Genomic DNA, 27,755 nt, shown 5'->3' on the forward strand with positions numbered 1-27,755 from the left:
CTCTCATCCCAGTCCCATGAGCTTGATTCTTTCTTCACTTAGGCCAGTTTTACACCACTGTAACTCTGTTGAGCCTGATTCTCATTTACACTAAGGCCCTTTATACTGTTCTGGCAGCGTAAAGAGGCCCTAACGTGGGTGTAAATTACATTTATGCCTAATTTAAGGCCCCTTTACACTGCCAGAGCAATGCAAAGGGGCCTTAGTGTAAATGAGAGTCAGGCCCAACTGGCTTCAGTGGAGTCACTCCTTGTGTATATGAGTGAAAGTGAAAGGAACGTCAGAACTTCTGTGTTTACCTCCCTCAGACATCTAGCTAAGGGCTAGCTTCTGATACTTACCATATGTCCTGGTCTACTTTTAAAAGCTAGTATGGCATAGCTACAGTGCCAACCTAAACCCTGGTGTGGCTGCACCTAGATTGATGGAAGAATGCTTCTGTCTACCTTGCTACCCTCGCTCAGGGAGATGGAGTTCCTGGAGTGATGGAAAATCCCCTTCTGTCACTGAAGGGAGTCTCCATTATGGCACTAACGCAGCATAGCTATGGAACCAGAGCTGTGCCGCTGTGGCACCTGCACTGTAGACGTGGCCTGAGTACAGGTAACATCCTACCCCATAAGTAATCCCACTGAAATTAATGGGACTGCTCCATGAGTAAGATACTAGTCACTGAGTCAGGGTGGCAGACTCTGATCAGTAGCGTAGCTAGGGGGGAGCAGGGGGAATGGCCGCTCCCACTGAACACATTCCCCCAAAGTGGCGCCTTTTTAATTTTTACTCACTCGGGGGTGCTTCCCAGCAAGGGCGGCACTTCAGCGGCGGGTTCTTCAGTCGCTCCGGGTCTTCGGCAGCAATTCGGCAGCGGGTCCTTCAGTCGCTCTGGGTCTTCGGCGGTGGGACCTTCAGTCGCTCCGGGTCTTCGGCGGGTAATTCGGCGGCGGGTTCTTCAGTCTTCGGTGGCAAGACTTGGGTTTTTCATATTTTTTTCTTTTTTTTTTTTCTTCGCTGCTTCGCGGCAGGTGGCACCTTTTTTTAATGTGTTCGCTCCCCCTGCTGTTAGAACGTGGCTACACCACTGACTCTGATCCTCTGTGAGAAGAAGCTGTCCCCAGAAAAAGCTATTTACCCAGAAAAATAAATTAATTAAATAATGGGGGGGAAACTGACTCCCTAAGGAATGTTTCTGATTTTCTTTTAAAAAAATCATTTTATGATGACTCTACAGATATAAATTTAGGAGGCGCTTTCTTTCTAATGCCCGATTTTCAGGTGTTTATAACTTTCTGGCGAAGTTCTCAGCCTTGTTCTTAGCCCAAAGGTGAATTTAAAATAATGAGAACATTCATTTATTGTTAAGGAAATTCCAATAAAAAGCCAGTTGGCCATTTCTTAATTACTGGATGAAAGTGGGGATTCCCCCTCCCCCCCCCCCCCCCCCCGTTTTAAGAAACTTCTCAGACGCTTTTCCTGCACTCCAATAGCTCAAAAAATCCCTCAGGATGGCCATGCTTTGCACAGGCATAAATGGCTACACACGTGTGGCACGGAACCATGAATCAAACCCTACAAGTGTGCAATGGTGTAGCTTCATCGGTGTAACCCTCCCTCACGCCCCCGCCAAAGCCCAATGTATAAAACAAAGGCATTCAAGACCCTTAAAAGGATCACTTAAATTAGGCTCTCTGCAGACATGGAGATCTACCTCGGCCATTTTGCTGCTGCTATGAAGCGAGAGTAACTCTGCTGCGTCTCCAAGGTTCCCCAGCCAATGAGCGACATCTCTAGATTTGTCCCAATGCTCAAGGAAATGGCAATCCCATTAGGACTGGTTGATAGAGGTAACTCAAAGCATTCACATTTACAACTGCATGCTAAGTGGCAGAACACATGGATTAGGGACATGAATGGAGCTTGTTTAGCAGCAGAGGAGCTTGCAACACTTGTTCATTTGGACTTTTACACAGAAGGCCACACCTCTACATTTGGAAGGAATTATTACTGAGGGCCAGTCACTGACATCCTAGTGCACCGAGAGAGTTAAAGGGCAATGATCTCTAAGTGTCTCTGGAAAAATGACACTGTGGGGTTCCTGGCTCATTGTCTCTCAATACTCCTACTCAAATATGCAAAGCTTACAAATGAAAGGATTTTTTTTTCTAACTGCCAGCCCTACAAACTCAGCCAAGCTGGGTTTTTTCCCTTCTTGTCCATCATCACCTGTAATAAAGGTTTTGCAGGCTAACCTGTGCCCTTGGCGATGCCTCTGCAGCCCCAGGGTCTTCAGATGATGCCTTCAGTGACACAAGTCCAAGCCTGTTCCTTCAATGGATTTGCACAAATGTAACTGATTGGAACTTAATAAATAATTTGAATGTTGATGTACACGCAGGAAAATAATTCAGCTCTCTCTAAGCTGTGCAGGGCAAACAGGAGCAAAAATGTACTATTGTCCAAAAGTGATTAGACATTGCTCTCAATACACACACAGGGAGCTGATCTGTTTGGTAAGAAGGTGCCAGTTTTACATAGCCACTTTTCAAAGTAGAAATACATGTTAAAAAAAGGGCACAATGAAAGTATTATAGCCTTTCCAGGCCGGTTGCTATTCCACTACAGCTGCAATATACAGGGTCATACTTAATTGCTGCATCACTTCCTTATCTAACAATGTCTTTTTGAGGCACATCCCACCTGGCAACTCCTACTTCAGCCTCATCTCTTCTCACTACCATGCTAGGCCTTAAGACAAAACAACCAGTGATTAAGAATGTCTTCAAATGATTTTTTGACAACTCTTGAAAATATCTGGCATATCCTGCAACACTGTCAGTGAGGGTGAGAAGCAATACTGCTAATTCTGTAAATATTATCAAAAAGGCACAAGCACCATGTGAACACTATCAGGAGAAAGCAGTCTGTGGGCAGGAGCTGGCTTTATCCGTAAAGACGTCAATGCCTAAACTCTTATGTTTCTCAAGGTTTATTCTACTGCCAGAAACAATACTGATTTTATACTGAAGGAATGAATATTATTTCCCCCCCTCCAACAATAATGCTGGAGTCATTATCTGAGTTTACTAGCATAAGCAAATACTTCCTGGTATAGTTTTTTTCAAGTTTGAACTAAAATTAAGTTTTAAACCAATGTCAAATAGACTATATTTTACTTGGCAAGAAAGGTGCAATATAAATTAAGAAACTAATTAAAAAGCATGACAGTAAAAAGAACACTATTAAGATTGCAAGGTAAAGCACTCAGAAGGAGAATGGGGCAACATTTTTTTGATAAACAGTTTATTTGCCAAAAAATGCAGTTTCAGGTCAACTGAAACTATTGGTGAATTTGTGTTGAGTTTGCCAAATAGTTTCTACTGAACTGAAAAAGTCAAAACAGCTTGTTTTGTCCCAATTTAATTTCATTCCAATTTTCAGCATTTTGACAGAAGCATAGTAAAGGATTCACAAAATGGCCAGAGAAAGTATTGTTGGCACCTCCGTTGTAAGCATTAGCTCAGTGGTTAGGGGACCCATGTGGGAGACCCAGTTTCAATTCCCCCCTCGGTCTGATGTGGAGAAAGGATTTGAATTTGCATCTCTGCTATTGTAGGAGAGTGCTCTAACCACTGGCTTATGGGATAATCTGGCATGTGGCTTTCTCCTCTTGAAGCTGTTCTACTACTTATGAATAATTAAGCAGTCACTGGAACAGCGATTTGAACTTGGGTCTCCCACCTCCTAACTAAGTGCCCTAACTACCAGACTGTGCTGACAGAATGGTCCCTAATATTGTTTTAGCCTGTGCAGGTTAGAAGAGCCCTGACCCTGTTCTAACCTATGCTGAAAGCTAAACTGGCCGGCAGGATCAAGGTGACCCAATTTCTGAAACTTCCTTAGTGTCCCAGGAATTACTGAAAAAGAAATCAGCATTAGTGGTTCAGTGAGCTCCTTGGCCATCTCTTTCAAAACTCTTGGATACAAGTTATCTGGACCCGCTAATTTAAAATGTCTAGTTTGAGTAGCTGCTGTTTAACACCCTCCTTAGTTTTTGTTAGAATGGAAAGTATTTCATCTTCATCGTATCATGTGACTACATCATCTGGCATTTCCCCAGGTTTAGAACAGGAATATTAATTGAACCCTCCTTCATTTTCTGCATTACTATTGACAATTCTATCATTTCCAGCAAGTAATGGTCCAATATTACTATTAGGATTCCCTTTGTTCCCATCATACGTTTAAAAAAAAGTCACTTTAAGGTCTTTAATTCACTTAAAACAACAAAAACTACTTTAAAAGGCAAAACAATCTGAGAAAATAACAAGGAGGCAGGAGGGTTGGCCAGTAGGTGGGAGACTGTATGTTAGGGTGACCAGACGTCCTGATAAAATCGGGACCGTCCAGATATTTCAGCGTTTGTCCCAATATCCGCCAGCAGCGCTGGGTTTTTTTTGCTCTGCTGGCGGGACTGACTCAGCTTTTTTTTTTGGCACCCCTCCCCCCCATGTGTCCCGATATTTTCTTTCCCTCATCTGGTCACCCTACTGTATGTTCGGAGGAAGCATATGGCATAACCCGCTTCTCAGCTGTGCACTTATTTACATTGGGCCTGATCCAACTCCTCCTGAAGTCACTGGAAACACCCCCACTGATTTCAGTGGGAGTGGATTGGGCCCAATTTGTTCATCCTTAAAAAAATCTACTGCATGTGTTCAGTATGCAATATTAAAGTATTTCTAATTTTTGTTAAATTATAAAAATCAATTTCCCCCCAAATCAAATAAAGGCACCAGTCCTGATATCTGACATATTATAGTTCTTCTTCAACTTACAAGGTAAGAGAGACAAGGTGGGTGAGGTAATATCTTTTATTGGAACAACTTCTGTTGGTGAAAGAAACAAGCTTTCGAGCTATGGACCAGAAGAAGAGCTCTGTGTAGCTCAAAAGCTTGTCTCTCTCAGCAACAGAAATTGGCCCAATAAAAGTTATTACCTCACCAGTAGTTGATCCAATAAAAATACTACCTCTCATACACTGTCTCATATACTGGGACCAGCATGGCTACAACAACACTACAAACAACTTACAGAGTTGTCAGCAGTTTGTTACATTGCTGAGTAAAAAGGAGGGGCTAGGTTTTTTTTTTTCTAAGTGGGGAAAATGTTTTCTCCCTTTCCCACACACACATTCTATAATTCAAAAACAGCTTTGCTCAAACTTTCACACATAAAAAAATTCACCCTTGGACAGAGAGCAAGCATTCAAAATTTCTGACTAAGGCCCTGATCCTCCAAACTCATGCACAGGCGTAACTTAATGCATAGGGATATTTATACTCAATGGGACTGTTCATGTGCATAAAATTACAAACATGTAGGAGTGTTTGCCTGACTGGGGCCCAAAAGGTTAGTGTTTTAGAAAATTATGAGCATGTAAAAACAAGGGGTTATAATGAAATGTAGTTTTCAACCTCACTGCACTTGCTATGAGCATGACCACTGTGTGTGTGCGTATGTTTATGTGTGTGTGAGAGAGAAAGAAAACTACAAATATTTAAATTCAGTATAACATATGAGAATTAAATTTTTAATAGGAACATTGGTTACATAACACAAGAACTTTTTTTAAAAAGAGGAAAAAATATTATGGAAAAAGAAATTGGGAAAGAAAACCAAAAGCCCAGACAATGATTATAAACATCCTGCAGATTCGGAGGAGCAAACACGAGAGGAGGAGAAATAAAATAAGTATGGATTTAAGTCATTAACAAGAAGATCAAAGAAAACATTAGTAGGGAGGGATAGCTTTACAAGTATCTGAGATAGAAGACCTTGGAGGAAATATGACTGGGATAAAATCATTATAGCTCACACTAAAAATAACAAAGGGAGTAAGCTGATGGTCGGAATTTGCTAGAGACCACTTGATTAGAAGCAACATGATGACAGAAATCCAAAAGGTTTCTGAAAAACCCCAACTAGTAATAATGGGAGGTTTGTTTTTTTTTCTTTTTTACTATGCAGACACACTCTTGGTAGCGATATGACTAGGAACGGTATAGAACCATCTATATGTATATAGTGGCCTGCATTAGTGAGTGCAAATAACTTGCACACACAATTCTTGCATGTGATTACTAGTGTATGCAAGTGATAGAATTTATTCTCACAAAAAAATGTGTCCATGAAAATGCAAACTAACCACAAATGACTTTTGCTCATGCACAATCTATCAGTTACATACACAAGCAATAATGCACAGCAACTGAGGGCCAGATCGTTGGAGCTATGATGTTTTGCAGCAGCTGAGGATCTGGCTCTGAGCGTGTAAATGGCCTGTATATACAGAGAAACCTGGTAGAGGTATCTCTGAAAATTTAGCCAAAGGTGTAAAGGAGAATTAGAAAGGAAGTTAGGGCAAATTTTTCAAACAGGGTGCCTAAACTGAGACACCTAAAAACCATATTTAAATATCTAAATAAATTGGCTGATTCAAAGCTCTCAATATCTCAAAGAGCCAACAGAAATTAGGCTGTTTATTTAGGTGCATGCGTCTAGATTTATAGGTGCCTACAGCGAGACACTCATGTTTGAAAATGTTGTCCTTAATTTTACGCCGCACAGAAGGTATGATTAAATGCAAAAACTTAAAGAACAATTAGGCACCCACCTTCCTTTGCAAGCTGGGCACCTAAGTAGATGTGAGCCTTCAAAAATCTCCTCCTGGATGTATGGTGGAATACCATGTGGGTAGGAATTCCATGAACTGATTGATCTAGTCAAATTCGTGACTGTGACTAATATGAGAGCAAACACAGGTGAAAACAAGGACAATGAACTTCAGAGAGGAAGGACTGTATGATACTAGGGCCTTTAAGTGCTGTGTTTCCCAGGCAGAGTCTGGGTGGGGCGCTGTGACTCTTCTATTGCTATTAACAAACAGCTGGAATCAGACAGCAAATAAAGTAGAGCTCTTGTAAGCATTGTGGGATCACTGAACACCACAGTTAAAACAAGTTTAGGGAAGGGGTGAATGTGAATAAGCATCAGAAAGGAAAAATCCAGAAAGAAAATGTTCAAAGGTAAGCTATTGGTTACACAGACCATCTAGCAATAAATACAATAAATGTGAAATAAGGGCCAATATGATGAATAAGTAGGCTTGGAAAAACTAGGTTTTTATGGGTAAATGTTGGTAAACATTGATTTCACAGTACACTCACAAACCGATGCAGAAATATTTCCATTGATAATACTAGAAATGTACAAATATGCAAAGCAGGGAAAATGCTGGTTGAGAACTTATTAGAATTTCTAACTGTATTTTTTTACATGTGATGTTGACCCCCCCACAATTATATGCAGCTGTGAAAATTTAAAATAGATAAAAATGGAAAAAATGCTTAAAAATAAACATTAATATTATCTGTCAAAATTATAAAACAAATAAAAATTGAGTTCTGCCAACCCTATAAATAAGTAGGGCCCTACTAAATTCACGGTCCATTTTGGTCAATTTCACGGTCATAGGATTTTAAAAATCAGAAATGTCATGATCTTAGCTATTTAAATCTGGAATTTTATGGTGTTGTAATTGTAGGGGTCCCGATCCAAAAATAAGTTGAGGGGGAGGGGGGTTGCAAGTTTAGTGTAGGGAGCGTTGTGGTACTGCTACCCTTACTTTTGCACTGCTGCAAGGATGTTGCAAGGATGTCACAAGGTTATTTTAGGGGGGTCGCAGTATTGCCACCCTTACTTCTGTGCTGCCTTCAGAGCTGGGCAGCTGGAGAGTGACGGCTGCTGGCCAGGAGCTCAGCTCTGAAGGCAGAGCCGCCGCCAGCAGCAGCACAGAAGTAAGGATGGCATGGTACAGTATTGCCACCCTTACTTCTGCACTGCTGCCTGCAGAGTTGGGCCCTCAGTCAGCAGCCGCCACTCTCTGGCCGCCCAGATCTGAAGGCAGCAGTGCAGAAGTAAGGGTGGCATGGTATGGTTTTGCCACCCTTACTTCTGCACAGCTGCTGACGGGGAGCTGCCTTCAGAGTTGAGCACCCGGCCAACAGCCGCCACTCTCCAGCTGCCCAGCTCTGAAGGCAGCGCAGAAGTAATGGTAGCAATACTGCTACCCCCTTAAAATAACCTTGTGACATCCTTGAAACTCCCTTTTGGGTCAGGACCCCCAATTTGAGAAACACTGATCTCCCCTGTGAAATCTGTATAGTATAGGGTAAAAGCACACAATTAAGACCAGATTTCACGGTCCGTGACGTGTTTTTCATGGCCAGGAATTTGGTAGGGCCCTATAAATAAGGACCATCAAAAAGTAAACAGAAAGAACTAGGATTTGTGAGGTATAAAATATGGGGCAAAGAAACAAATGGGACAGTGTCAAAATTTAATTAAGGAATTGTGCAATCATCTTTCAGGCTCCACTTTTAATCTTGTGGGGTTTTTTTTTTTTAAATCAGCAAAATACCACACATTCAGATAAATAATAGGAAATATTTCAAGGGCACGGGAAGGAACGAGCAGTTAGGCACAGAGAGATTAATAATACAGTGTCCCTATATAAAAAATCATAATGGACCAAAATTCTTTGTCTCGGTGTTTATAACATATGCCAGGAACAAATAACCCCTCAAATTAGAATGCAGATCTACTACACAATATCAGATTATGGGGGCAATTTTCAGAGGCACAAAGCACAGACAGGCAACCAACTCCCACAGGCTTTCAATGGGAGCTAGACACCTGGGGCAGACCCTCTGCTGGTGTAAATTGTCACCACTGAAGTCAATGGAGCACTATGACAGCTTACCCCAGCTGAGGATCTTTCTCATCTGTGCCTTTGAAAATCTCACCATATGTCAGAAATGCTGATCCAAAAGGTGCTGCAGATACAGAGTAGCCCAAGTAAAAGAGGATCTACCATAATGTTCTAAAAAAGCAAGGAATCATTAATATAGGGGGGAAATGCTGATAAATCAAAGAAAGCCCTAGTAAAAGGAAACTTCTGAAGTACAGCAGGACCCAGGGAAAAGAGCCTCAACACCAGCATGTGCCTTGGGTCCTCCAAACACACTTATTCAGCCCCTGGCCAATGACAGCAAGATTTAGAGGAGTAGCAGCAGATGCAGCTCAGTGTTCCCACCAATGAGAAGTATGGCCCTAGTGCATTCACACTGTGTACAAATCCACCAGCCCCTCCCCCATTTCCATATGGCAGTGCAGAGAGCTCTCCGCAGCATATGCACCAGGGTAAAGAATCCCCTTAACGAGCTCTTCTCTGGAGTTGGTGGGAAAACAGTTTTTAGCGACCTTCCTCCCATCTCTCCCCACACACATTTTTTTAAACTAGTTTTTCAAAAAAATTTGAATTTCATTAAAAATGTTCAAGCAAGTTGAAAACTGGAAAAGAAAGTCATGAACATTTCACCCAAAGATTTCCACTTGGAAAATTGCAGTCTTGCTGTACTTCTGCTGCATTAGTACGGAATTTCCACAAAGTTGTCTAGCCTTAAGTAAGCATATGTGCTACTTCAGGATTTACTCCAGAGAGAGCGAGAGAGAGAGAGACTCATGTGAACTGTAGGGAAGATCATGTAACACCTATATTTAACATTAGAACCAGGAAAGATGTAATAAAATACACACTCTTCAAACTACACGAGTGGAGAATAAATTGAGAACGTACTCAGGGACAAACTATCCTGTAACATTAAGATTTAAATTCTGATTTATTTAAGTGTAGTCAAATCCTGACCATAGTCCATAGGCACTGAATCACACAGGAGAAAACAAAGCTGTAGGAGATTTATGTCATCTTCTAGTTTAACCTCCGCATTGATCAGTATTCACCCTCCATATTAATCATCAAGTATGTTATCTAACATTCTCCTAAATACCTCTTACGATCATGGGCGCCAGGTTTGTATAACTTTTGCCGGTGCCCAGAACAGGTCCAAGCAGAGCCGTCCCATCCATAGGACGGACCAGGGCAACCGCCCTGGGCCCCGCACTTTGGGGAGGCCCACCCTTCAGGAGGACATGGGGTAAAGGGTGGCCTGGGAGGTTAGTGGGGGGCCTGGTGCCGGCAGCAGCGACTGACCCGGCCCCAGCCCGCCCCGCCCCTCCCCACACCTCTGGCTCCTGATGTTGCTCGAGGGGAGGGAGCAGAAGCCAGCAAGAGCTAGGGTGGGGGTTTGGGGGGAGGGGTGGAATGGGGGCGGAGCAGGGGCGGGAAGAGGCAGGGTGGGGGCTTGGGGGAAGGGGTGGAGTGGGGTGGGGGTGGAGCAGGGGCGGGAAGAGGCGGAGCAGGGTGGGGCAGGCTGGGGCTGGGTTGCTTGCTGCTGCCGTCGCCAGGCCTCCTGCTAACCCCCCAGGCCGCCCTGGACCCCGTGTCCCCCTGAAGTGCAGGGTCCCCCAAAGCACAGGGCCCGGGGCGGTTGCCCCGATCCATCCTATAGACGGGACGGCTCTGAAAATATAAGCCCAAACATTGGTGGATCCGGGCCCACGTTCCTGAATATTGGTGGAGCACGGGCACCACAGGCACATATAACTCGCCGCCTATGGTTACAATTATGCTTCACTTACCTCCTTGTCCTTAGGCAGGTCATTCTATTGCCTAACTGCACTTCCAGGTAGGAAAAAAAGTGTCTACTGTCTAATTTAATTTTTTCCTTTTTTTAGTTTCAAGCCATTGCTCCTTGTTATGCAGTCTCAAGTACTGTAAATAATCACTCCCCCTCCTTCATATTATTACCGTTCAGATATTTATAGACTGTAATATCCACCCTTAGTCTCCTTTTTGACAAGCTGTACATCATTTCTGCCACCCTTCTCTTGATTCGCTCAGATTTATCTATGCCCTTTTTATAATGAGATGCTCAAAAGTCTCTGCAGCATTCCTAAATATGGCTGTACCAAAGCAACAAAGAGAGAAGCAGTAATACCTCACTTGCTCGACAAGAGGTATCCCCTGTATAGAGAATTCATAGCAAGCAGAAGACTTGCCATTGTTGCAATGGCTGTGCATTGTTAGGTCACAATCATTCCACTATCCAGTACCACCTACAAATCCAGTACTGAATCACAGAAATCAGAAACAGAAAAGACCTATTATTGGCAGGTTCTTTAGCCCACATACCTGACAGTGCAGGATTGTTCATTTCCATATTTTTCCATGGGCCTTTGTCCAGTCCAGTTTGAAAATTACCCAAGCAACGGGACTTTTGCCAGTTCCCTTGGGAGACCATCTCACAATCTAATAGCTCATCAATAATAACTGTTGCCTAAATTTTCCTTTGTTTTAGAGATTGTGACTGGACTGGGTGTCCATACAGGGTCATAAGAACCTACTCCTCCATACCCCAACTCAGGCTCTTGCTTAAGCATGAACATAGTGAAAGACTAAGGGAAAAAAAGGAAAAGAGGAAATTAAAGGGTAAAGGAGAGATTTCCAAAGAGGCCTAAGGGACTTAAGGCCCAGATTTCAGTGGGAGTTGGGGACCTAAATACCTTTGAGGATCTGGGCTTGGGTGCCCAAATCCCAATGAATGCCCGTGAGAGTTCATCACATAACATCTATAGGCTTCTTTGCAATTGGCAGCTTAAAACAAAGTATTTCAATATTTTCTAACTGAAAAAAATTTACTAAAAAAGTTTTTTAAAATTTAAGTTTCTATGCATCATTTGCAAAACATTGTGTACTTGTAAATAGAGCCCTGCGCAGATACAACATTTGTATCTGCATCCGATCTGCAAAAATGGCCTGTGGATATAAAGTGGATATCCACAGATTTGCAGGGCGCTAGATACAAAATTTGTATCCGCATCTGATCCACAATCCGCAAAAATGGTCTGCGGATATCCACATCCACAGATGCGGATATCTGCGGATATAAAGCAGATAGCCGCGGATTTTCAAGGCTCTACTTGTAAACACTTAAATGCTACTTTGCCAATGGACCAATAACCACATAACTACCTAACGATTTGTAGAAAAACCCCACCACTCCTCCAACAGTCTCTTAATAAAGGGAGATCCTACCAAGTGAAATATGAAGAAAACACCTTTGTTTCCATCATTCATGATAAATGTATCAAAAGGAAAAATAACAATGAACTAAACCTTCAATTTTTTTAGTCCAGTGACATTAACAAAGTGTCGGTTCTGTATTTCATCTGGATCTTTTCTCCTATATACTGGCCAGATTACAGATTTTGTTAAACCTATATTCTATCTGAAATGAAACTGTAGTACTATTAAATATTTATATCTGAGTGGCACCCAGATGCCCCTAATCAGGACTGGGGACCACTGAGCTAGGTGCGGTCGACACTGGAAATGGATTACTAAGTGCTAATAATGGTACATTTAACTTGATCAGAACAAGTGTCATTATGGAGGCAAAGAAATGATGCCCTGATTAAGGTTGTAGGAAACCTAAAAGGGAGGAGAAGCCCACAATGTGTAACGCTGCCTGGTGATAAGTGGGTACGAGCTTTAGTATGCTAAATCTTGGGGGAGTCTCAATTGCATACACATGGGGGAGACCCAAAAAGTTGAAGTATCCTACAGCATCTTCTGGTCACCTCAATGTGTATGTTACGCCCATACCTCCCAACTTGCCAAGGCATAATGTGTGACAAAACCCCAAAATGAGGGCACAAATTATTACATTTCTTCCATGAAAATGCCGTGAGATTCCTTCCTTTCATGTGAGTGGCTCCCTCTGCAACCTCCATTTCATGGCTCTGCATTTCTGATGTAAACCAAAGAAGTGCAGGGACATCACATTTGTGGGGATCGTAGATGACTCTGGGACTAAAAGAAAGGCTATTTGAAAGGTACAATCACATCAGCTCAGTCTCCCCTAAGAGTAACTCATCTCTGAATTTTGCCCACTACGCTACATTAACAAAACACGAGGAACTCACTGTTGCTCTAAATGCTCCCAAATCCTGGCTTTTTACTGAGCATTACAATATCTGTGCACTACAGTTAAACCAGATGATACTTTTTCAGGAAAATCGCTCAGTAACACAGAACTTCTGTAAGCAGATCTCATTATGTGTCCTGCCCAAATTGTTTCATTTGCTCCCATGCTACTCCTGCCAACTGTCCTGCAAACTCCCATGGTTATTTTCTTTCTGATTCTGGAAGATAAGACGCACCTTTCAATCTAAACACTGTCACCAAGAATGAAACAGTACATGGGCAAGCTGCTGTTCTAGCACCAGTACACCTCATTTTTCCTCTTTTCCAAAAATGGCGTGTTGCAAGAGGTCTGAAAAATTGTCTCTGGTTTCTCAAGGTGTCATAATATTTCTGACCTGCCAGTAAAATAGATACAATGAGGAAAGTCCCTCTCTCCCTGGCACCCTATATGATTTGTGTGACTCCTTCACACACAAACTATGAGCAGTGTGATGAAGTTCAAAAGAAAAATTACTAAGCCTTTAAAGCCAACAGCTTGCATAAGGAATAGAATTAACTATTGTCACTATGACCTCCTATGTACTATATACTAATGTTAGAGCGAGTTTTGTCCTCACAGGAGTCCTCCTGGGTGTCTGCGTCGTTGTCCTGGCTGTCAATGAAAGCAGTCTGCCGCCAGCTCAGGGCACGGTTTGACTCAGTCAGCATTGACTACTACTGTAGATGGTTGTTTTCCAAAGAGCTGCATCTACATACAAACAAGGCCCTGTGAAAGGTCAGGCAGCATGATCCAGTGGAGAGGGCACAGGACTGCATTCAGCCAACCTGGCTTCTAACCCTAGCTCTGACACTGACCTACTGTATGACCTTTCCTTGGGCAAGTCACTTCCCCACTCTGTGTCTCTGTTGCCCCTTCCATCCTTTGTCTGTCTCATCTATATAGAGTGGCCAGGGACTAACTTTTACTATGTGTTTGTACAGAATCTAGCACAGTGGGGCACTAACAGGGCTTTTGTCTTCGGGGAAGGGCTGTATGCAGTGGTGTGTTGGGCCATCTCCTCTGTTTCTGCTCCCTTCTTTGACCAACCTCCTCTCCTCCCCCCACATTCCTTGGGGAAGGGTCATCCTGCACTCTCTCTCCCTAACGCCAAGGAGATGAAGGGGAGCAGTTCAGAATTCAGAGCTCAGGCTGCCTGCAGACTCAGGCAGGCACCGCTCCATCAATTATATTCCGTTCATATTTGGAAGGTTATCTTTTCAACTGTCAGAGCTAAAGACTTCATTTTTATTTTCAGTGAAAGTTTAGACTCTGGGGCACAACATCACCAACTCCAAAATAGGGCCCACTCGCCAGGCTGCTGTGAACCAGCCCTATTCAACCCCTGCAGTTCCTTTTCATGAGAGTGAGGCAGGGCCTGCTACCTTTCTAAGGGTATGTCTACACCGCAGCTGGAGCGGAGCTTCCCAGTGTGGGTGGACAGACATGCTAACTCTCCGCAAGCTAGTGCACTAAAAATAGGAGTGTGGCCACCCAAGTACATACCAGCTTCACCATGAGCCATCATTACATTTCATTCACATGGCACGTTTGAAGGCTTTGGGTCTTTCATGATATGGTTGGTCACCGGAATTGGATTCCTAGACTCTTTATTTTTAAAAGTGGAGTTTTTCATTACCGCTGCCCCCTTTGTCTTGCTTTTCCACGCCCCCATTGTCCCCTTATTCCATTAACACGCAATCCACTCATTTCGTCTCCAGATCAGGTGACTTATTAAATTCTTGCTTGAGAGTAATATTAAACAGATTAAACACAAGTGCAGGATATCTGAAAGCACCCTAGATTGCAAAGGGGAAGATTCTCTGCAGCTCTCATACTAGGGCTGGCGTCATCTTAACCATATAAAGATCCCCTGCAAAGGAAGTTTAATCTATATATATTAATATAGATATATATACCTGTGCTTCTCGGTACTTGCATCTAGGGAGGAAAACGTGCACAGACGTAATATAACTGAGGGACTCTATCCAGAGCTAAAGACCAAGTTAGGTGCATACATCTCTATTTGGGCAGCTAAGAAGTCTAATTTCCAAAGGTGCTGAACAGCAACTTCTGTAGGAGTAGCCAGGTGCCCAGTGCTGAAAATCAGGCCACTCGGACCTCAGTCCTGCAAATATTTATGCGTGTCCTTAACTTGAAGGACACGAGTAGTCACATCAAAGTCAATGGTGAAAACAGTACGTCACTGCACTCAATGGCAGAACTCCCAATTCAACTGGGCCAGGAGTTCACTAATGTGACTATGCATGTGCTTGAAGTTATGGATATGTGTCAGTGTTTATAGGATCGGGGCCTTATTTAGATGCCTAAATATGGACATAGGCTCCTATTTTTGAAAATCTCAGCCCAAGTTTTCATTCCCAGATGCTGTACATGATTTCTGAATTCATTTCTGGCAAACGAATGCTGACCCCTATTTTGTCCTTTGTTGGAAATGCATCTACTTTGCAAAGGTCTAAGCACAATATTATCAATGCTACTGCCTACATTGTGCTATTTATTAAACTGCTAAAGAAGAACATGGAGCTATTATGTTGAAGAACATCGTTATCTGACACACTGACAAAGACACTCCACTTAAAAAAATAGTGGGCTGAAAGATGTTTATAATTAATTAGTCCTTTACTAAAATTTTAAAAATATTTCTAAAGATTTTGAAATTGGCAATATTTACACTTTACATTTTTTAGTCCAGCATAAAGTTCTCCTAGAATCTTTTTATGGATCTGTGTATTTTTATAATATTGCCAAGGGTGTTGAATGCACATTTTTATTGTAGTAAAAACTGAGTAGGTTAAATACTCCATTCTATATCCATTGAGACTGAAGTTTCTGAACGTTTCACTGATTGCAACTTGATCTCATTTTTTTGATTTATTGGAGTAAGTTTTCCCCCTCTTTTGTCTGAATTAACCACAATCTCTGTAAGTGATTTTACAAGCTGTTTTAATCCTTAACCAGCCTTCCCCACCACAAACAAAACCCAGTGTTCCAAATATATTTCTTTTTATGAAAGGGCTCATGGTCAACCAAAGATGATCTTAAAAGAATTGTCTGAATGAAAACAGAATCTGACTTGTTAATTCCAACAAACAATTTTTCTAAACACAACCCAAAACAATGCCCTCTTAACACAAGGAAATCATGGAACTGCCATTCTGTGCGTACAGGGATTGGACCCAGAGGGCTTGCCTGGTCAACGCGGGATATAGCAATTCCATTTGGCAGATGCAGGAACTAAGCTCTAAATGTACTGGAGCAGGCAATGGTGCCGGCTGGCTGACATAGAAGCACACTGATCTTTAGTTAGTTAGTGGGACAACGTCCATTTCACAAACATATTTTTAACAAATTGCTTTACCTATGTTACTAACATCTCCTTGGTTACTAAACCTAAACAAAAATCCAGTTTCCTTCTCACTGTGTTCATTTGCTTTTTCATCTTTCTCAGTTGGGACAATGGAAGTCAGTGAAGCTGGTTTCACTTTTGTTTATAACCAGTTGGTATTTCTAATTATGTGAGGTTTTGTAAAGACAAAGCATCAGATCCTCAGCTGGTGTAAATCAGCGTTGCTCCACTGACGCCAAGGGAACTATGATGATTTACATCAGCTGTGGATGTGGCCCAAGTGGCTTCATTTTCAGCCACACTGGCGTTGAGAGAACTCTTTTAAATCCCAGATATGAATGGAAATGATAGCATTAAGTCTGCAGACTTGTTTCACACCTACACATATATACAGTAGAAGAGCTGGCTGATGGTTTCTGAAATTTTCCATTTTGATTTCCACATTTTTTTTAAAAAAGAAAAAAATATGAAAAATTGTTTGCTGATTCCCTTTCCCCCCACACACACACCTTTTCTGTCAGACTTCTTTCTACAGCAATGTTGCTCTGTGGGAAAGAAAAGAGAAGGAAACACACAGCAGCCCTGTCGCTGCAGCTGTAACAAGCATGGAAAACAAAAACCAGCATCTCTCTGAAACCAGCTCTCTTCATTAGAGTGACCAGAAACCCCCCCCCCTTCTCCCCACTCCCTTACCTGATGGGGTGGTGGATGCTGTAGTTGCTGTGTTTGTTGAATGTGTCGGGCTGCTGCTTTCCAACAATAAACAGGAGCTGCCACCATTGTTTTCCTTCTTAACAAAGAGCTCTGGGGCACTGGGCAGAGGGATGGGATGGCTGATCCCCAGCTCTTCTTCTTGGGCCTGCTGCCTTCTCAATGCAACCTGGAAACAAGAACAACTATTCTGTGTCTACTCTCTAGTTAGACAATGATTACAATTACAAGGGAAATTATCCACTGGTCCCAAACTAAGGGGCGTACAACATATTCCAACAACTCATGACTATTAATATAAGGACATGAAAGGGGGAAATAACATTCTGAGTGGTATAGAGGAAAGAGATGCTATGAAACAATGTGGGACAACATTTACCTTCATTTATAGCCATGCAAACTTCAGTTAGGTTACGCGGGTAACATAACACACTCTTGTAAAATGGTACAGCCATAAACAAATATATCTTCTGTTTCCAGCAGGGGCACAGGAATTAAATTCTTAGTACTGGCTAAAATCACATCATTCTCATCAAAGATTCTAGCCAGGGTCAGCTGCATTCAGCTGATACGGTCACGCTCGGGCAAAGACAGGAAGAAGATTTTTCAAAGATATGTGTTATTTTATTTCTACTTGCTGTGGATCTGAGCAAAGGGGACAGATAATCTCCTGTGCTAGTACATAGCCTCAGCGGGGCAGGAAATTCTGAAAGCTCCCACTTGCAGAGTAGCTGTTGCAGCTTTTCATCAGGGTGGGGCTCTGGCCCCACAAGAACTGGCAAGTCTGAAGATCTCAGGAGATCCATGGAAGCCAGTGCCTAGAGGAGTAGTGCTCTTGGGTTGCCCTGCAGGCCGCTGCCCCAGAAACCCCTCAGGCAAGTTTTCATGGCACACAGGAGGAAAGCAGGGCAAGAGTAATTACAAAGCCCATGGGAATATGGCTGCCCTGGGGACCACAGAACAAGACACACATGCCTCCAGTACAAATGAACCCCAGATCCCTGGGTTCTGTGGCCTGAACTTCCCCTTCATTCTACAGCAATCCTACCAACACATACAACCAGAGGAAACTCTGAGCTAGCAAACTATAGCCTTGTCTTCATGAGCAAAATAACCTGTTGCGGACAACAAATGTCACAACCAGCACCAAAAATAGCTTTTACAAGTGTAGGCACAAACAAACCATGTTCAGCACCACTTCAGAAAGAGAGGTCATCCACACATCCTGCTACAGCAGTGGCTCTCAACCTTTCCAGACCCCTTTCTGGAGTCTGATTAGTCTTGCATACCCCAAGCTTCACCTCACTTAAAAACTACTTGCTTACAAAATCAGACATAAAAATACAAAAGTGTCACAGCACACTATTACTGAAAAATTGCTGATTTTCTCGTTTTTACCATAGAATTATAAAATAAATCCACTGGAATATAAATATTGTACTTACATTTCAGTGTATAGTATATAGAGCAATATAAACAAGTCCTTGTCTGTATGAAATTTTAGTTTGTACTAGAGCTTTTTCTGTAGCCTGTTGTAAAAGTAGGTAAATATCTAGATGAGTTGATGTACACCCTGGAAGACCTCTGCATACAACCAGGGGTATGTGTACCCTTGGGGGAAAACCACTGTGCTGCAGTTCTCAACACCATTTCTCCTTGTCTGCAGTGGCAGCAAAACAGTGGTTAGCTGCACCCACAGCTAACACCATTGTCACTAACAAGTCATTTGGCTAGCACAGACATGGAATCAGAGTTTATAATCCCCTATGCTGTGATTTCCCATATAGGTGGCAGTTTGGTCCATGTTTTCATTTGAATTTTGAAAATCACCCTCAAACTTACAAGAGGTGACAACTGATTTTTTTGGGCACAGTTTTTGAGATGTCACAGTATAATTTACTTAGACCGTTTGCTTCCCTCAATACTACATTGAACAGTATTATTTTTCTTTACTTTTGAAATGATGCTGTACCCCAAAAAGCAGCATTTTTAATAATGGTTCTTGTAACAAAAACATATTCCAACAAAAGCTCTTGGAATTTCATTTGCAAAATCTAGCAGCAACCTATCAGCTGAATGGTGCTAGAAGATTCCACCTGCTGGAAATGGGTCATTGCAAAATATATTCAGAGTGGTAAGTGAAGATTTTAGGATCTTAACTCCTATATAAAAAAAAAATTCAACTGAAATGATGTGTGTGAACATTCAGTGCTTCCAGGAAGCTCTGGGTTAGGTAAGGACAGCAGTCCCAAATAAGGCACAATGAAGTCTAGGGTCCAGATCCACACAGGTGGTAGGATGAAACTCAGGAGCTTAAATACCTTTGGGCATCTGGGTGGGCCTATGTGCAGAGAGGAGTTAATCATATTGTGGAAGCTACCTAGCAGCATGAGAACAATCTGTACAGAATCTGATACTTTTACAATTTCAAATGGTTCTTTTTCACAGGGTGTCACAACAGGATCTGTGTATTATGTTCACGGAGATAAAAAAGCACCTATAATTTTTCCAAAATAAGTACTGTAGTATTCTAAGTAAGACCTCCTAAAAACAACAATATCTGGGGAAAATGGGAGTACATGACCCAGTCCAAGAACAGGGACTGGGATGGAACTTGACCCCAGCACTGCAAGGTTTTAAAAATATGTCAACCAGCCACACACTTCAGTCACAGAGCAAGGGAATTATAGTTAATGTGGATTCTGGAAGTTCTGAGAGAAAACCACTTGCAGAATTAAATCCATAGGTTTCAATCCTGCAACCTTTACTCACATAAGTACGCCTAATGACTGCAAAGAATTTATTCTAGTAAAATTGCACAAGTAAAGAATGCAAGACAGGCTGTTGCACCTCAAAGCCACACAATCTTTCTTGTCCAAGAAGCCCTTATACACACAGAATTACTCACATAAGTATGGGTTTGCAGAATTGGATTCATATGGATCCAATCCTGCAAACATTTACATGTATAACTGAGATTTCAATTATCAGAGGGGTAGCCGTGTTAGTCTGGATCTGTAAAAAGCAACAGAGTCTCCTGTGGCACCTTTAAGACTAACAGATGTATTGGAGCATAAGCTTTCGTGGGTGAATGCCCACTTCGTCGGATGCATGTCCGAAGTGGGCATTCACCCACGAAAGCTTATGCTCCAATACATCTGTTAGTCTTAAAGGTGCCACAGGACTCTCTGTTGAGATTTCAATGGGACTACTTAAGTGGGTAAAGTTACTCCCATGCAGGATTGGACCAAGCTTGGACTATTAGCTATTATTAGTTTCAGTGGTGCTAGAACAATTTTTATAGTGGGGGTGCTGAGAAGCATTGAACCAAACTGTAAATCCTGTATATAATGGAAACCCCTTCAAGCCAGAGGGTGCGGCAGCACCCCCCAGTTCCAGCACCAATAATTAGTTTCCAGTTTAAGTTTAAAATCAGCGCAACTCAAGAGCATACAACTTTGACTGGCCAATATTTTTTAAACAGATAATTCAAGGGAAACATGTTTTTAAAACACTACTAAAAACATTTTTTACTCTTAGAAATGAACCATAGTATACCTAAAAACATAGAAAACATCAGACTGGATAAGCACGTCAAACTGGAAAATTACAACTCAATCCTGCTTCCACCATTCATTGAGTTGATCAGACCCCCAATTATTTTTAAGATAATTAACTTAAACAGTTACCTACAAAAATATGAAAACTAGCTGATCTTACATGAAGAAGATTTTTCAAAAAATAACCATGTAAGGTAAGTGAAGTTGTATTTTACAATAGAAAATGCATCATTAAAAACTGTCATTGGAAATCTTGCATCTTGAATGTCTTAATAGAATTTAAAGTTTATAAACATGTTTTATTTTTGCAGTGGAAATACATTAACAAATTATTAAAAATCTGCTATATTAGTTAACCGCTACTTACTGAGACCACTTTTGAATACTGCTGTAAGTCAAGTGTCAAAATGTCATAATAAATTATAAAAAAAAGCTTTCATTTACTCAATATTGGATGCTCTTCAAGACCACATTTTCTGGCGATAGCAGCAAAGTAAAGCATTTTATTCAGATTAAAAATAATCCAATCATTTTGTTCTTTCCTTTTGCATACTGTAATTCCAAAATTTAAAGAAATTCCATTTTTTTCTTGAGGTCATTGTTTTCCTATTAAGAGACTCATGTTTTACTCTTTGATTCATTACATTGGTTAGAGGATTAAACAAAATATGCATGATAGTAGATGTAAAAACCCCAATTACATTTCATAAAAATATCATATTGGATCAGCTTCTGCAATCAACACAGGTTAAATTCCCAAATCTTGAATCTATGTCTCTATCAGGAGTGAGTAAAATATGTGGTCCTTTTATGTTCCTTTAATGAGTTCAGATGCTTCCATCCACTTAGATCAATATTTTACAGTTTGAAGACAAATAATTATTTCCTTACCTAAGGTAAATTAAATATACATATCAAACTGATGAGGAAATATGTGGTCATTTGTTAACAGGAAAAAAACACTGTGTGGTAAGAATCTGTTTTAAAAATGTTTCTATTTCAGTTTCTTTGCCAATTCTAAAAAAAAAATAAAAAAAAAATGTTTCATGGCTCCAGTCTCACTTTATCCTTAACCAGGGCCGTAACAACAAAGAACGTGGCCCCCTCCCAACGGTGGCCCCCTCCGAACATATGTCCGGGCGGGGCCCCTTACAATGCAGAACCTGGAATGCGGTATTTATTTTGCCACTTTTAGGGGCCCCCTTCCTTGCGGGGCCCCCTCCGGTCGGAGGGTACGGAGGGCGCTCGCTACGCCTCTGTCCTTAACTCCAACAGATCCACCTGCTCTTCAGAAGATTTTTTCTTTTTCTGGTGTAGATTTAGGTTACAGGTTTAGGTTGTTGATTGCAAAAGGGAAAAACAAGCATGCGTTAAACTCTAGCTTTGTAAAACCCGATTTGTATTTATTTCCATTCATCTAGAAAACCTGGTATGTATTATTATCTTCACATCTGTGAAATGCAGCTATTCAACTCTACTTACAAAGTTAGCAATTCTCGGTCAAACTACAATGGTAGACTTAAGCAAATATCTGTGGGCACTTATTTAATGTCTTTGGAAGTTCGGTTTCAAAACCTACTCTGAGCAGTTTATAAATACAGAAACCGGTGAAACAGGCATGAGGACAGATCGCACATATGCTTTTATGGACACTATCCAAAACATCTGAAGGGAATGACATGATGCCGATAATTTAGATGAATAAAACCTTAGCAGGCCTCTAGGCAGGTTTTAAGGGTTTTATGAAATGTATTTATCAAAAATGTATTTTAGTAGTTGTGTGAGATGGAAACCATATAACGACAAATAATCAAAGGCTGCAAGTAGGTGTAGGGTGGAATTCCCCAAGTCTCTGTTTTAACGGACAGTCTGGAGTAATAAGAGATGTGCCACCCGCAAAGCAGAACTTCAACCTATTGCGTCTAGAGGGAAACATGGAGACACTCGAGAAGATTTGAGGGAAAAGAGGCTTTGAGGAGCAGGATGTATATTCTTGCGAGAGCTTTTCTAGTGACTACTGTCTAGCAGCATCTACAACCGTGGGGAAATTGTTATTGTGCACGTGACAACCTGAAATAAGAGCTTTTAAAGCCCTCTCTCTGCACTGCAGCTTGCTCCGTGTGCCTGTCACGTATCTGCGTTTCAGACAGGTGCTAGGAAAGACACATTCCACCGCCCTTGGCCCCTTTTTTGATTCAATCGAGGAGGCTTGGCCCCCCTTTATCCCCAGCTCACCTGCGCTGCCATCACCCGTTGCCGCTCTGCGATCAGGCTGCATTTTTTACACTGACAGTCCCTCCACATGCAGAACCTCTTGTGCCCTTTCAGTGGCGAGGAGTAGCCGTGGTTCCTGCACCGGGCACACTTGGGGAGACGGGGAGACTTCTTTCCCGAGGCGGCGGTGGCTTGAGCTAAGACCCCGGCACCCCCTCCACCTGCGGCAGGAGTAGTAGCAGCCATCAGAACGGCGGCTTTCCCAAAGCTGCCCATCTTACCCCCCTGGGCATGATGGTCCGAAGAAGCCGAGGGCTTGTTGAATGAGTCATTGGGCATCGTCTCTGACCGGTTGGTTCGCCTGCACAATTGGGGGACGGGGGAAGGAGCTAATGTTTCAGGGAGTGGGGGGTGGCTGGGAGAAGAGAGGTTCGGCTAACAAGTATTAGCCAATTCCCGCTGCAACAGAAGTAGTCGCTGCGATGAGACCCAAATAAGACAGCTGCCCCCACCCTTTGCCCAGTTGGAAGCTGCGGTTGCTGCTGCAGCAGCAGAGAAAGTAACACTGACCACACCAGCCCGTGCCCCCTGTGCTGGCTGAGTTTTGGCGGGCGGGCTGCAGCAGGTTTGGAACATTCGCTACTTTTTTCAGAACTCTGGATACTTTTTGGAACGTTCCCCGGGAGGAGAAAGAAAGCGAGGCAACCCCCGGCCTCTCCCTCCCAGCTCCTCCCACTCCTTCCCGCCCGCCCCGCTGCTGCAGCAGGGCCCAGGGCGCTGAGCAGGCCAGGTCCGTGCTACCTTGGCTCCAGGGCTGGGAAGAAGTGGGACAATCTAAATAAGATATTACACAAAAATCCAAGAGAAGTTAATTTACAAATATAAGGTAGCAGGTCCCTTGGTGATGGGGAGAGAGTGGCATTTTAAACTGCATTTCTGCTCTCTTTAAGAGCCACACAATAAAAATGCCATAGGGGTGCCATGTTTATTATGTCTCAGGGACTCTAGCTAGAATCTGCTCATTTGACAAGATTTTACACGTACACCAGCTGCCTGACGCATTCATCCTAAAACACATCCTAAACAAGTTCATCTCCCTGCTAAGGATCCACCTCATTGGCGTTTTGATAAGTTACGAGGTATGTCCACATTTCACACTGAAAAATAAATAAATATAATATGCAGGCCCTGATCCAAAGGTACAGTGCACTCCATTTATTAAGAATCAACTGCATAGAATGGTCAAAAACACTGGGACAAACAAATCATTCCTATACTAAGACTCCGCTTGTAAGAATCCCATCATCTGGGACAGATGATGGGATTCTTACAAAAGATTTTAAATGGAAATTAGAAGCCTAAATATCTTTGTGGATCTGGGGCACAAAATACAGCCTTGCTTCTCCTGTGCTGTAAGCACCCGCCATCTCTTCCTTGAAGTCTCCCCTCAAAGCATGCTTCTTTCAGTTAGTCTTTCATCACTGGTTGACTGGAATTCTATCCACTTGTAACATAACTCATCCTTATCTTTCTGCATTTGAGCCTTCCAAATTAAAGTAAGATCCTTGGCGTCAGGACATGGCTTAAATTCAGAGATTATTTATAAGGTGGTATCATATAGAATCTCTTGCACAACGGTAGCGTGCATGTCATAGGGCATGGCTGCCCTGTAGCACCCCCTATTGGCCACGCCTGGTGCTCCAGGCACTCCCTGCCTTGATTTCCCCTTACGGATTTCTCTACACCCTCCCTAACTCACCCATTTCCTTGCAGTGAGGCCAATTTAGTCATTTTCCAACTAGATCTAGTTGTTTTAAAAAATTTCTAGTAGGAAAAAAAGTCCATTTAGTTCTTGGTTGGAAATTTGAATTGAAATTGAACCATTAATACGAACTTCAAAAGCATATATATGATAAAATACTTGTACCTGAAAAAGCATAATAAGTTTGAAAAGTATGAACTAAGACTGGCTTCCTCACACAGCTGTGTTTGTTATGACAATGTCAGTGCATTCATTTTGATGATGTTGACCGACCTAATAATTTCAAATTATGATTTATAAACATAAATAAATCATCATAAATTCAAATTATGTTTATTGGTGTTTTATGATGTTTAAAATGTGGGGCTGAAAGTTAGCGCTGAATCGCTTTGCTGACAAAAACGTACGAAACTTACTTACAGCAACCAGACAGACATAGTAAGCTTAACTCCTCTTTTTTAATTGAAATTTCATGAAAGTTTATGCATCTATAAAAGGAATTAATATAATTTCTCATTCTTGGGACAACTAGATTAGTACATTTTAGTGACTTTGCTCCAGAATGCTAGATTTGCAACTGGGAAACTTATATAAATATACGTTTCCTAGTAGGCCAAGATTTTTAAAATGCAATATTTGCCAAGGTCATTATCTTGTATTGTCACGATCTCGAGATGTCATTGTCTTGGGGAGTTTCTGTACTAAACATTTTTAATAATAAATTATAATTAATTTTTCAAAAGTCAATTTAAATTAAATACATTTTAATTTTTTATTAGAAATCTAAAACAGTTATGTATTTTTCAGTTTTTAATATGGTGCCATACAGCCCACCTTCGCCCTCACAGTCTCACCCCTCAGCTGTCATTCCCCGGTAAATTCGAACACCTCCTCTAATTTCAATTCCTGGGAAAAACACTGCCTTAACCAGGTGGAATACTTTGGGCAGACTCCCAGAGCACAAGTCCAGTGGGGCTGCGTCTACACTGCAAAGCAATAGGACTTGAACCCTGGGTTTGACTCAGTTTCAGACCCTCCACCCCTGTGGGGTCCTGGGACCAAGGGTTCTGGAGCAATTTGTATAATGGGGGTGCTGAGAGCCATTGAACCAAACTGTGAACACTGTATAGGATGGAAACTACTTCAAGCCAGGGGGTGCAGCAGCTCTCCCAGCATCCCTAGTTTGAGCATCTATGCCTGGGACCCTAGGTCTGAGCCCTTGATTAGCGCAAATTGTGTGTAGATCATGGAAGGGGCGGGGGATTAGTCTTGCTCCTGAATTTGAATGCTGGGCTTACATTGCAGTATAGACATACCCTTAGACTCACCTCTGAATCTGGCCCTATGTGAATAGAGTGCCATATACATCCATGGGGCAATATTGCATTATTATTTCCTAAATACATTGCAACAAATTATTTACCTCAGGATGCAGCTTCAAGATACTTGTGTGGCTTTCCCTCCATCTAGGGATTTTACATTTGAAATCACTGTTACTAAGTGATGGCTCCCGAGACCCAAATATGTGACAGTAACCCCAAAATCAGGTTCCCAACAAAGAAAAGCAGAGGAAATGTAGGTTGTCTTGATACAAGAATGATATATTTTATGTGAATGAAAGTTTTCTCTAACCTCACTTTAACGGTTCAACATTTTTTATGTCAATACACTTACAGTAATAGTACAGAGGAAAACAAACATTTGTTTGGGACAGAACTAAATGTGGCTGTTACATGGATGATGTTCATTATAGTCAGTGTTTGAAGAAGGTTAATATGGAGTGAGCTGCTCCCTGCTTTCTATTTTGAAGTCTGATCCAACACCCATTGAAGTCAATGGAAAGATTCCAAGGAGCATTGGATCAGTCCTCTGATGCTTTAGTCCATGTACAAGTGAAGCAGCAAAGTGAAACAAACAGGCTCCAGTCGCTGACATTCTATATGCTTTTGAGACTGGCAACTGTTGATCTCCGGGGGCTTGATCCAATTTTCATTGAAGGCAATGGAAATACTCCCGCTGACTCTGGGAAAGGGGGAGTTGGGTCAGATCCAAGATACACATGAAAAAGCGAAGCAGCCAGGAAACAGGTGGGGATAGAGAGGAGGTACAAAGAAAAGAGAGGGGGAGAAAAAATAAAAGAGAAAAGATGAAAAATAGCCATGGGAATACTGCTACACTCCATTGACATAAATGGGCCGCCACTGTTGAAAGAAGTTTTGTAAAGACCTCCAGCACTGTAGGAAACCCGAAGGGAAAGACTTGGTACTGATATTGTTTTGAGCCTATTATGAAACACAGGAAACATTTGTGGGATGGGGGGATAGCTACATGAAAGTAGATGTTTTGGAGGTTAAGGGTGACAAACCAGATCTAAGGATGGGCTTATAGTGGTTAGCATCACCATCCTGAAGTGCTGGGAAAGGATATAGGTGTTCAGGTTTCTGAGGTCAAGAATCAGTCTCCATCTTCTCGCCCTTGGGAACTAGGGATAGAACCCTCTTCTGACAAACTCTGGGAGAAATGGTTCAACAGCCCTCAAAGGTAGGAGAGACTGGACCTCTTGTTTTAAGAGGTCTTCATGAGAGGAGTCACTGAAGAGGGACAGGGAAGGGGGGGGTGGGAAAAAGGAATAGTGTGGAAGCGGATGGAATAGCTCACATCGATCACCTCCAAGATGCGTTTGTCTAGGTAACCTGTTCCCAGGCAGGGAGGAAGTGGAATAGTCAGTCTCCGTACAGGGATGGATGGAATCGTGTAGCACAGGATCCAAGAAAGTAGGTTGCTTACAGCCCTCAACTGAGATGTCAAAACTGTTTCTTAGAGGGAGGTGTAGATAATGTTATTGGAGGAGTGGTCCTGTTTTCTGAAGTCTAGATCTCCTCCTCGGAAAGTTTGAAGATCTGGGAAAAGTCTGGCATGGATAGTACTGAGGCTCTTTTTGTTGCAAGGATGTAAATTCTCAGAGACCGTAAGGCTGTCCTTGAGTCCTTTAGGGTATGGAGGGAGGAGTGTGTGTCAGCACTGAAGAGCTTAGGCCATTCCAAAGGTAGGTCTTCAATTGTGTTCTGCATCTCTCTTGGGAGACCAGAAGACTGGAGTCAAGATGCTCTCCATGTAACCACAGCCATGGCTATGGACCTGGAGGTTTTCACTATCAA

General features: G+C 42.2%; 1 protein-coding gene across 1 annotated transcript in view; it reads right to left on the bottom strand.

Moving 5' to 3' along the window:
* DMRT1 (doublesex and mab-3 related transcription factor 1) overlaps nucleotides 1-23,174 on the bottom strand; it is an 85,286-nt gene extending 62,112 nt beyond the window's left edge. Inside the window, exons 1-2 of the mRNA XM_065406250.1 lie at nucleotides 22,857-23,174; nucleotides 17,044-17,230 (exon numbers count right to left, since the gene is read on the bottom strand). Coding sequence (XP_065262322.1) covers nucleotides 17,044-17,230; nucleotides 22,857-23,174 — 505 coding nt within the window. The remainder of the gene's footprint in view (nucleotides 1-17,043; nucleotides 17,231-22,856) is intronic.
* Between the last annotated feature and the right edge of the window lie 4,581 nt (nucleotides 23,175-27,755).

This window comes from Emys orbicularis, chromosome 6 (genome assembly GCF_028017835.1).
Source record: "Emys orbicularis isolate rEmyOrb1 chromosome 6, rEmyOrb1.hap1, whole genome shotgun sequence".
NCBI lineage: Eukaryota > Metazoa > Chordata > Testudines > Emydidae > Emys > Emys orbicularis.